The 10,787-nt window shown below is 40.2% G+C and overlaps 1 protein-coding gene across 1 annotated transcript; it reads left to right on the forward strand.

The window, feature by feature from the left end:
• Nucleotides 1-1,407: 1,407 nt before the first annotated feature.
• Nucleotides 1,408-10,419, forward strand: wdr31 (WD repeat domain 31). Its single transcript, XM_069699399.1, has 10 exons — nt 1,408-1,670; nt 3,388-3,459; nt 3,783-3,915; nt 4,171-4,245; nt 4,374-4,518; nt 5,398-5,498; nt 5,673-5,740; nt 7,069-7,210; nt 7,800-7,962; nt 8,073-10,419. Exons 2-10 carry the CDS (start codon nt 3,413-3,415, stop codon nt 8,273-8,275), a joined length of 1,077 nt encoding a protein of 358 aa, XP_069555500.1. The 5' UTR covers nt 1,408-1,670; nt 3,388-3,412; the 3' UTR covers nt 8,276-10,419.
• Nucleotides 10,420-10,787: the final 368 nt, after the last annotated feature.

Genomic DNA, 10,787 nt, shown 5'->3' on the forward strand with positions numbered 1-10,787 from the left:
TTTTAATTGAGGCCATCTCATGTAGGTATCGAGCAGTGTTGATTGTAACCTAACTAAGTGGCCCATTTAGACCATTTAAATGGGGACATCCCAGTGACTCTGCTTAATTGCATCTAATGCATTTGTTTAAATCGAGCTCATGAAGTCGAAGGTGGTCTTATCTTTACGGCCCATATACCAAGCAGACAAAAATCGGAGCAACACTGAAGAACCTGAAAACATTACATGAAAAGAAAAACTGTAACATGTTTCCTAGAGAATTAACGTTATCTGTCGCAGGTGCCTGTCTGACGCATCCCAGATTTGCAGCTTGGGGAGGCGTTCAGCCTGTGCCTGTGATGAGGGTCAACCAACAAGCTCTCTAAAGGGACACTCAGCCAGAGGTCAGTAACATTTTAACCTGTTAAGTGTTATTCAGCATAATCATGTTTAAAAAGGATATTCTCTTTTTAGAAACCATGTTCCATGCTGTAATCACTGCATCACCGCTCATTTTTCATCAAGTAAAATCATGCTTGTATGAAATGACTTAATATTTTGTTGAATGACAGCAGTTAATAGTGCCATACTGTGTTAAATATTGATTTTGGACTTATGTTTAACCAAAGAACATAAATCCAACCAAAGAAAAGAAGATAATACTTTTCTACTGCCTTCTTTTACAATTACCTTGTGCGAGAGTAGAGACATGGCAAACTGTGAATAGCTACATGTCTGTGAGGTTATGCTCGGTCTTTTCAATAAACTGTGTATGCAGATGTCAGTGTGTAGTCTCTGAAATAGTGTATAGCCTACACAAGGCTAAATTACCACCTGGATAAAATTACTGTGTGGCAGCTGGTTTGTGCTTCTTATATTGCTTGGGATTTTTGCCAAGGAATGTAATATAGGCTACATTTAAGAACAGAATCAAGTGATGATGATTAAAGTCGTAGGGGTTCTGCTATATTACTTAGTTTTGAGGCCCTGTTTTGAACAATTTGGTTTTAATGCTTTAATTATTACAGCTTATATTTTGCTTACATGGTGCACTCACATGGTAGAGACAAATCCCATAGAGCAGGAGGGTCTATGGTCCAGCAGTTTAATTCTTATCCAGTTCCCCCCGGTAGATTACTTCAGCTATGTTATAAACCAGCGCACTTGACTGATTTCATCCTATGTATAAATATTCGGACTTGACCAGGCACTACTCATGTGAGTTGACACATTGCCAGAGAAACTGTGCATAAACGGTGAAAACGGAAATATGAATATTTTGTTGTTGTTGTTGAAACAATGGTAAATAAAATCAAGACTTTTATTTTGTAAAAGAAAGAGCTTCCTGTGACTTCCCGTCCGCGTCACGTGACCTCACCCTCACCTAGATACGAGAAAGCGTCGCTCTGTGGTCGCTACGGAGGGAGGGATGGGTCCGCTGTAGTTTAAAGGTGCTTATGTGCATTTTTTCCACGCAGTTAGGACAACGTATCACCATGGCTGTCTGCTGGAAACGCTTCGCTGTCGTTTTAACAAGGCTAAAACCGAGTTTGAACGCGCGCGCAACCACGTTTTAGTGTTACCAGTGCACAGGTCTATCTTAGCATGGCAGATAAAGATTAGTTAGCATGCTAGCGAGCTAGCTATCCAAGCCTCGGCAAAAGCCCAGCGACCACACCTGCCAGCAACAGGTAAAGAACTTTTTTTTTTTTTTTTTTTTTTTTTGCTCCGGTCCTCTTCAGGAGTTTTGTGTATCACGACTCGTCAACAGCTTTTCGCCATTAGTAACTACGGTTAAAATCCCGCGGGTGTTGTTACCTAATGATGATCAGCACAGTTCATAGCAGGTGTTTTTCGAGTGACTAATTCCTTGTGACAGTAATGATGCGGCTCTTAATAGGATTTGATTCCTCTCCTTCCTGTCGCTTGTTTTGAGAGGTACGGCAGTATATCGAGAGAGAGAGAGAGAGAGAGGAGCTTAGCTGTGCATGTGTAAGAACGAGTGTTTGTGTGGTTTAATCTGCCTTTACACTAGTCTGTCTCACGTAAGCTATTTTGCATTAAAAAAAAAAAATGTGGGGGGAAAAAAAAAGAAGAAGATATACGTATAGATGGATGTACACATATCTATACATGTCCATAGGTGAATCTGAACATCATCCGGTTTATTCGCCAAATCTGTTACTCCACACGAGGAAGTTGCTTTGGCAGTTCTCATTCAACAGCTGATATCCAAATTAATAAGAGTAAAACGTGCTGGTGTAAGAAACAAGGCAGGACGGAGACTGGAAGTGGGATAACAACAGCAACGCAATAAAATCGGAATAAGTAACGTGTATTTACAGGTGTTTTGTGTGTGGTGTAAGGTTGTCAATTGTGCCTTTGCAAATGGTTTATAATCATATTTTAATATTGTTAAACAGTAAAGTGTAGAATTTACAACTGAGCGTGAATATTGGTATTTTCCGTTATTCAAATTGAATTAAATCTTTACCGAGGGCTTAGAGTCCGAGTGTAGCGTCTCTCAATGCAAGGGGAACTTTTCCTGTACATTTTATACAAGGAGTGCTGAAATCCATATGAGCTGTGTAGAGAATAAATGACCTTACATACATATAGTAAGTTGTTTTGCCTGCACCACGGTGCCAGATGTTCAGCCTCCTGTCTGTTCACACACTCATTATCCTCTTTGATGAGGGCAATTTCTCGTGTGTCGTCAGCAAATTTCAGGAGTTTAACAGGCAGTCTTCCGGAGGTGACGTCATTGTGGTACAGGGACATCTCTGGGGTGATCCGATGCTGACTGTTTGGGTGCGGGATGTGATTTTCCTCAGCCTCACCGGCTGCTTTCTGCCTGTCAGAAAGTTTCTGAGTGTGGAGAAGAGGACTTCTGGGATGGTGGTCTTGAATACTGAGCTGAAGACCACAAACACAATCCTTGCATAAATACCTGGGTAGCTGGAGTGTTGTAGGATTTAGTGCAGTCACGTGATCCTAACTGTGCACTACTGAGAGGTAGTCAATGCGGGCTCCATGGATTTGCACCAAAATCAAGTTATTGAATTTTACCTGATTTACCATTAAAGCTTCTCACTCTCTCAAGTCAAAGCACTGATCATTTCGTTTTAGGGATTTACGATTTACGACAATAATCTGAATGTATTTTATTACAAATGATACATTTATCATTCACTGTACTGCTGATTTCTCACAGCGAGTGCATGCTCAATCAAATTATTGCGATCGTGAACCAAAGTATTGTACGGTTACAACAAGACCTGAGTCATCACCCATCATCATGGCACTTACAACAGGCAGTCATCAACATTTAGTTGTCATGGTGCCCGTGCCCCCCCCCCCCAGCCCCCCACCAATTTGATAGCATTTCTTTTTGTGTCTGTTTATCAGTGTGGCTGCAGGTTCCTAGGCAGACATGGGTAAACTACACAGCAAGTTCCGCAAGAGGTCTGAGCTCTACAGGTGAGACGCGTATTACCAAAATACGAATAAAACACCATCAAAGATGTTAGCGTGCAGCTTCTTGAATATGTAATGAAACCGACAAAGTATTAGATTTTACACCTTCAAATTATCGTGTGAAGACAAGTGCTATCAGTATGCTTAGTATGAATGTAATATGTTCATCTCGTGCGGTAATAAAAGAAAAGTAAGGAAAAATATTATCGGCACCATTATGTTTGGGAAAAAAACCTTTTCTTTGACATCCAGCATGATTTGAATGAAAAACATGTCAATATGTTTTGGGTGTTTATTGTTTCTTACTGCTGGTGTTTTCTGTGCAGGGCGTCTCAGGGGGAGAAGGCTGATAATAGCTTTGACAGTCAGGTGGTGCAGTATGAACCTGCTCATCATGGATCCATCAACACTGTGACAACTCTTAGCCCAGATCTGTGTGTTTCTGGTGGGACTGACCAGGTAAATTAACATATGTATTAGTATATTACATTAGTCCATATATCCAGAATTTAATCACAGGATTGATCAATGCTTTGCCAATAATTGTTTGTCTGACCTTTTTAGAAAGCTTCAAGTCACAAATCTAACTGTGAAAGGGATTTAAAATAATAGTAGCTCACAGAGTGCCTAATGCAAAGAAAGCAAAACATTTTAGAGACTTATTGTCTGACTGAATTGACATGTGTTTGCGCGTGTGTGTGTCCACCCCTGTAGGCTGTGGTGGTGTACGACTGGAAACAAGGCCGGATGTGTCAGTCCTTCCAGGGTCACAACCGAGAGGTTACCAAGGTAACGTCAATACTGTGTGTGTGCGCAAACTGATAAAGGTGTGACGCTGTTCAGAGCCGTTACACATTTTACTTGTACGCATCCTTTGGTCTTATATCCTCTAAATCCTTCCTTCGTCTCTCTACCAGGTGGTTTCTTATCCTGGTAGTACGTGGATCTTTAGTGCCTCACGGGACAAGACTGTCCTGATGTGGGACCTAAACCAGGGGGACGAACCTATTCAGGAATTTTGTGGGCATGAGTTGGTGGTCAATGGACTAGCTATCAGCCCAGGTACATACACACACACACACACACACACACACACACACACACACACACACACACACACACACACACACACACACACACACACACACACACACACAATGAGTCAATAATTAGTAAATGTTTTAACTGTTGTCTCAAAGCTTTTTATAGCGCTGAAGATAAAGTTTCCAGTCTGGGATTTCTATTTAGTCAGAATGCGTGATACAACTCATGTAGTATATTCTGTCATATCTATGTGCAGATAGCATCTTATTTACCCATTTACCCAATCAGTTGATTCACAGTTGCACGCCATTTCAATCCCAAAACAGGGAACTGTCTGAAAAGAGTTCACAAATCTCGGAACAAAAAAGAGCAGGAAAATTCAGCCATGATTCTCTCCTCCTACTTATGTCTCTGTTCCTGTTGGCCACCTGTCACTGCAGCATTAAATACACAAAATATATGTATTATCAAAACTGTAGGTGGAGTTGTTCATCATCAGGCCTGCTAAGATCTAATTTAAGATGTGACAGTCCTCTCAATAAGGCTGATGGTATTGAAGGCTGAGGAGGATATCTTTGAACTGATCACATGTTCATGATGCTGCTACACACAACTTGACTGAATTATATGTTTATCATTTCTGATGTTCTATTTACTAAGAACGTTGGTACAAGCTGGAATTACAGATTTCTTCAGAACTTCTTTTGTGGAACTAAGTACATCTATCTCAGTTGTTGATGTGATATTGTAATTGTATGCACAGTGCCCTCTATGTTTGATTAATGATCTGCTCTTTGGAAGTTGAGAGGAGCTTTAAATCAGATCTTAAGAAATGCTTGTTGTTTAAATGATGTCGAATATATCTGTACATGGAATTGTTTTTACTATGGTTTGTAGATGGGAGAAAGCTGTGCACCGGTTCTCGTGACAACTGGATGTGTCTGTGGGATATAGAATCTGCAAAATGTGAACAGAGACACAACGTCTCAAGGAACCTGGTGAGAATAATACCATGTGCTTTGGTGTGTATAAGAATTGCTTTAGGCATGGTAGGCAGCCTTGGGTGTGTACCTGAGCATGCAAGAAAAAGAATCAAAACACCATTCACTCAGATCCTGTGTTCATGTCATTGCAAGGTGTAAATTTTCCACTTTCCTGGTCTCTCTGTCCAGGTGACTCATGTGTGTTGGGTGCCAGCCAGCTCCTCAGTAGTCCAGACCTCTGAGGATAAGACCATAAGGTACAGAAAGATGTTTGACTGCAGTTTTTCCTATAGCTGCACAATGTTGAGACGCAAACAGTGAAATTCACTGGAAATGCTTTTTGTTTGAAGTTTGCAGGACATTATTTCAACTTGATAGGAAAATATGTAACAATTGCAGGTGTTGTGGAGTTGTGATACCAGTGAGGAAATATTCTTCATCTGGAAACAAAGCAGGGTCAAAAGTTTTGTAAATGTGAATACTTAATGTCTGTCAAAACCTTTTTTTTAAAATTTTTTTTACCTGTCAGTGTAATACAAATGTAATGTATATTCCAGTGGATTCTGTTTGGTCTTTCTTATTTTCATGTGTCAGCAGATTACAGCTCTGATTGTTAATCAGTCAAATGCACGATCAAGTCCCATTTGGCTGTAACTGGGACTGGGGAATAGATTGTTTCACCGAGGCTTTACCCTGTAGCACTGTCCCTGTTCCTGACCTGACCCCATCTCTAAATTATTGCTTAGATTAAAAAAATAGCCATTGGAGTTAACTGTCTGTCTTAGTATGACTTTAATATTACACATAAGATAAAGTCTTATGTGTATTCTGACTGAAAGGCTGCAATCAAGACTGCAAATCAGTTGGTCCCACAAACTTGAACATAACCGAGTATGCTGTAGCCAATTAGAATATCATATTAAGTCTTAGGATTGTGCCTGAACTGTCATAAAATACCAGTACCCTCTGTTTTACTGGGCAGGAATGCCACTGGCCACTCACTAAAAGTCTATTTCTTAAACTAAACAATGATTGGTAGGTTCTGATGATACAAGCAGCTGCTTTTATCATCTAATAGCCTGGGAGAGTGGCACCTAGCTCACCTCCCTGAACCCTGACCTCTTGGTCATGTTGAACCCTTTATAATGAGACACTGATCATATCATGCAATCAGGACATTTATAAACTAAGAATGTTTTCTAATGACTCCAAATGTTTTCAATATTGGTACAAAGGAGCACATGTAGGATTTATTTTCAAATGATATTTGGATAATTCATCCTGCTATATAAAACTAAACTACTGAGGGTGTGTTCACTTTGTGTTCTGCTTGTATGGAACAGAATTGCCCTTGTTAAAGAATTAAAACCTTCAGCACCTTGACTGTACGAGACAAGTTCTGTTGTACTCACCCGTCTGTTTAAAAGTAGAAGACCCTCAGGGCAATATGAAGGGTGGCCAAAACGTTGTGCATTGTTGAGATGACATACTTGGGTCAAGTATTTATATACTGCACACGCGTATGCACAGTATATTCTTACTTGGGTGTCTCTCTACAGTAGCGTTTGTCTGTTTATGTGTGCAGGGTGTGGGACAGCCGTGCATGGCAGGTCACCAACACTTTTCCAGCCAAGCAATACATCCAGACCCACTGTGACGTCTCTCCAAATGGTTACTACTTGGTGTCCAGCAGCAATGGCTTTGGAGGCCAGGGTTGTGAGGCCACGGTGAGACCACTGGAGGTGCTTGTGTGGTTGTACACACGAGTTGAGGTTGTCAGTGCGGTAATCTGTTGTCTGGGTTTTATGAAGTCAATATTAAGGAAGCCCTCACTGTTTTGAGCTCTGCTGGTATAAAATCATGCACTGTTACGTCAGGGACACCATTGACCACTCAGTAAATGCCTATTTCTCCCTCAAATTAAGCACTGATTGGACATGACCTTGTGCTTATGGTCACTGAATCTATTTCTTGTGGGTTTGACATATTTTACATGTGGAATCACCTTGTTTCGAAGTCTGTAAAGTTTCCTTTTGCATTTTGATCATATTTTATGTCATGTCTGTTTCATTGTTGATGAGATCAACGTTCATGCCTTTATTGATAGTCACAGTGACAATATAGACAGGAAATGTGGGTGAATACAACCCAAAACAAAGGTCCAGCTAGCCAGGGGTCGGCGCCCTCATGAAAATCGATTTTCACCATTTTATTTTCCCAATATCTCAAACGTGTCCAATGTTTATGCATATAGTTTTGAAATTTAGAATTGCCTTGTCATTTGTTATCAATAGAGTTGTGTCTGTGTGTTGTTAGCTCTGGGACCTGCGTCAGCCTGGCTGTAAAGTGGTGGAGTACAGAGGCCATCTCCAAACCACCGCCTGCTGCATGTTTCTGCCTGTGCCTCCTGGTGGCACAGCTCGAGTAGCAACATCCTCCCATGACGGCTCTGTCAAAATCTGGGATCAAAACACTGCAGGTAATACCCCCACTCATGGACGAAGACAAACACACCTACCGCTGTTTTTTTTTTTTTTTTTTTTTTACACTAACTTTCCTCCAACTTCCCCTCTGTCATCTGCTGTTCAGTTTGTTTCGGAACATTGTCTCTGGACGGTGCTGGCCCACTGGTTTCTCTGGCTCCGAGTGATGCCGCCAATCTGCTGTGTGCCAGCTTCAACAATGGCGTCCACCATATCCAAGTGGACCAGGGATGCCACCAGGCTCAGGGCTCTGGTGCCGGCTCAGGTGGCGCAGGCTGCCTGGACATTAAAGTTGTGGCACGTTTCTGACAATGTGACTCGTAACTCTGACCTGTGAACAGCCAGTGACTCAGCGAGCAGTATCACTGACATCATGTCAGTTCATTCTTGTTTGTTTTTTTTACAATTTTCTATAGACATTTTTGCTCTACTCGACTGCCATACCGTGAGGAATGAGAGATGAGATCAATGAGAAAAGGAGTAGATGGCATTGAGATGTGTGGAGAAAATGCACCTTTTGTCCAACGGAGGACGCCCAAGGATGTTACTCTTCTGGGGGACTGGACTGTGGGGCTTTTCACCTTTTAACTGGGGAGACATCATGCTTGGAGTCATGGCCGTATTGACCTCGTAGAGGGCCCCAGGGAAGACATTTTCTGTTGGTTCCCATATCGTTGGATTTGGATACAAATACACTTTATTTAGCAATATGTACCATGTGAGCAAATGGTGCTTCTAAAAGACGGAGCCACAAAATTCACTGATACAGCAAGGCCCATCTTTGTTGATATTGTAACTTAGTAGTTCAAGTTCTTATCCAGTTAACTAAATTACCAAAATAGACCCCTCACACTGGGGCTTTTGGTGCTACTAGTGGTTTGGGGCTCCTGTGTAAATTGCCTGCTATGCCTGGCTGGTGATCCAGCTTTGCTTTGAGTGTTGACAAGCAAAAAAAAAAACTGGGATTTACTTTTACAGGTAAGTGGACCGGACTGAATGCTTTATGCATATGTTGTATTGCTTCTGTTGGCGTGTCAATTACAGGTGCAGAGGAGATTCGATTCTTTTATTTTGTAGTATTTGGTGGTAGCTTTCTACCATGGACACTTCTGTCACTGTGTGGCACTGATAAATCTTGGTGATCACGTGGTGGTTTTGAAATACATATTTTTGAAAAATTTAACTGCCCGGATGACCAGTTGCCACAAAAGATTCACTGGATGTCTGTTTTTTGTTTTGTTTTGTTTAATTAACAGTACGAGAACTTCAGGCACTTAATTACCATATCAACTAAGGCGGGCCCAAAACAGGAGTGGCGTTGGAAATGGTGAAGCACTCTTAGAGCAGGACAATCAGTTTTTGTTTTTTTCTGAATGTTATTTTGTAGGTACAGTCAGACTTTCAGTTTTGTTTGTCAAACAAATTATAAAGCCACCAAAACAGTTTTAAGGAATACGTGTATGCTGATGATATTGATTAGTTTGTATTGCAGCTTTAACATGTCCAATGTTAGACCAAATGAATATCTATGACACAAGACTGTATACAAATGCTTTGTTTTCATGCAGATTTTATTTGATAAAGGTTTCTAAAGATACAGATTCTGATATTTTTAACAAAAAACTGCTCATAGTGGATGTTTTGTGCTGATAGCCAATATATGTCCATTTTAAAACTACTATGCAAAATACCAGAGTAATTCCCTTTTTTGACAAAATACTGTTTAAATACACAAATGGGAATAAAAAAATATTGCAAATTCAAAATAAAGTTTTCCTACAACCTGTCAACATAAAACCTACTACCAGTTGTTTACTTAATATATTGTTTAATCAAGATTTATAGAGATCCAGGCGACCATCTTTCCCTCAGACAGTGGCTGCTCCATCATCCAGTTCCATGTGAAAACAGAGGGACAAAATGGTCAGGTCAGCAGATGGATCAAATACCTAGTTGAGAGGTAATGTGCTTCAAGTGCTTCTAAATACAGCACATGGATGCAAATCTAAAGAGATACTGTTTTGTTGGTTTAGCATTTACTAAAATCTGGTTTGTTTCAGGCAGATGAGAAGCAGCAACAACAGATTACAGACAACTGAGAGGCACAATAAAAAAAAAAAACTTACGTCTGCTGGAAGACTGTCAAAACATTACTAGCAGTAGTGAACAAGGGGTGATCCGACATTTGTGTATACACAAGATTTAGTTTTCTTTGGGTATTTGTCACTTTAAACATGAGCAGTCAATTTGATTTTATATAGCTTACGATAAAGACATAAATAAGGCATGCTATGAACAGATGTAAATCTTTGCCACATCTTGTTCATTATGTCAGCTGAGATTTTTAACTTGGTTACAACTTGGTTAACATCCAGCGGCTCTAATGAATCATTCATAAGCTTACACTGCAAGAAACGCATCCAATTACAAATCAAAACAGATCTAAAAGAAATAAATTGCTCTCTTTAACGTATGTGAGAGTCTAACTTTCACCTGTCATGTCACTGTTTTAAAAGTTGAATCATCAAAGTGTGTAAAACCTGTTTTCTGTTTCCAGTCACTGGCCAATTTTCACTGGAACTGTATCACATAAATTGTTTTGCTCAAGGGCACCATGGCAGTCTGGTAAGAGGCTCACTGTTTTTTTTTTTTTTTTTTTTACCAGCTCTTTGTAATCTTTATTAATTTATCAATAATGCTTTTTAGCTCACTTTCTTACAGTAAGAGAATTGGTTATCATTAGTGTGTACATTTTATGTATGCATGTATGTATGTGTGCAGGCAAAACTAAAGCCACAACAGATCATTGAATACTTGTTTT

Source organism: Brachyistius frenatus, unplaced genomic scaffold (assembly GCF_029030835.1).
Source record: "Brachyistius frenatus isolate BFR_SWC_R1_liver_20210118 unplaced genomic scaffold, ASM2903083v1 Contig_30, whole genome shotgun sequence".
In the NCBI taxonomy this organism is placed as follows: Eukaryota; Metazoa; Chordata; class Actinopteri; family Embiotocidae; genus Brachyistius; species Brachyistius frenatus.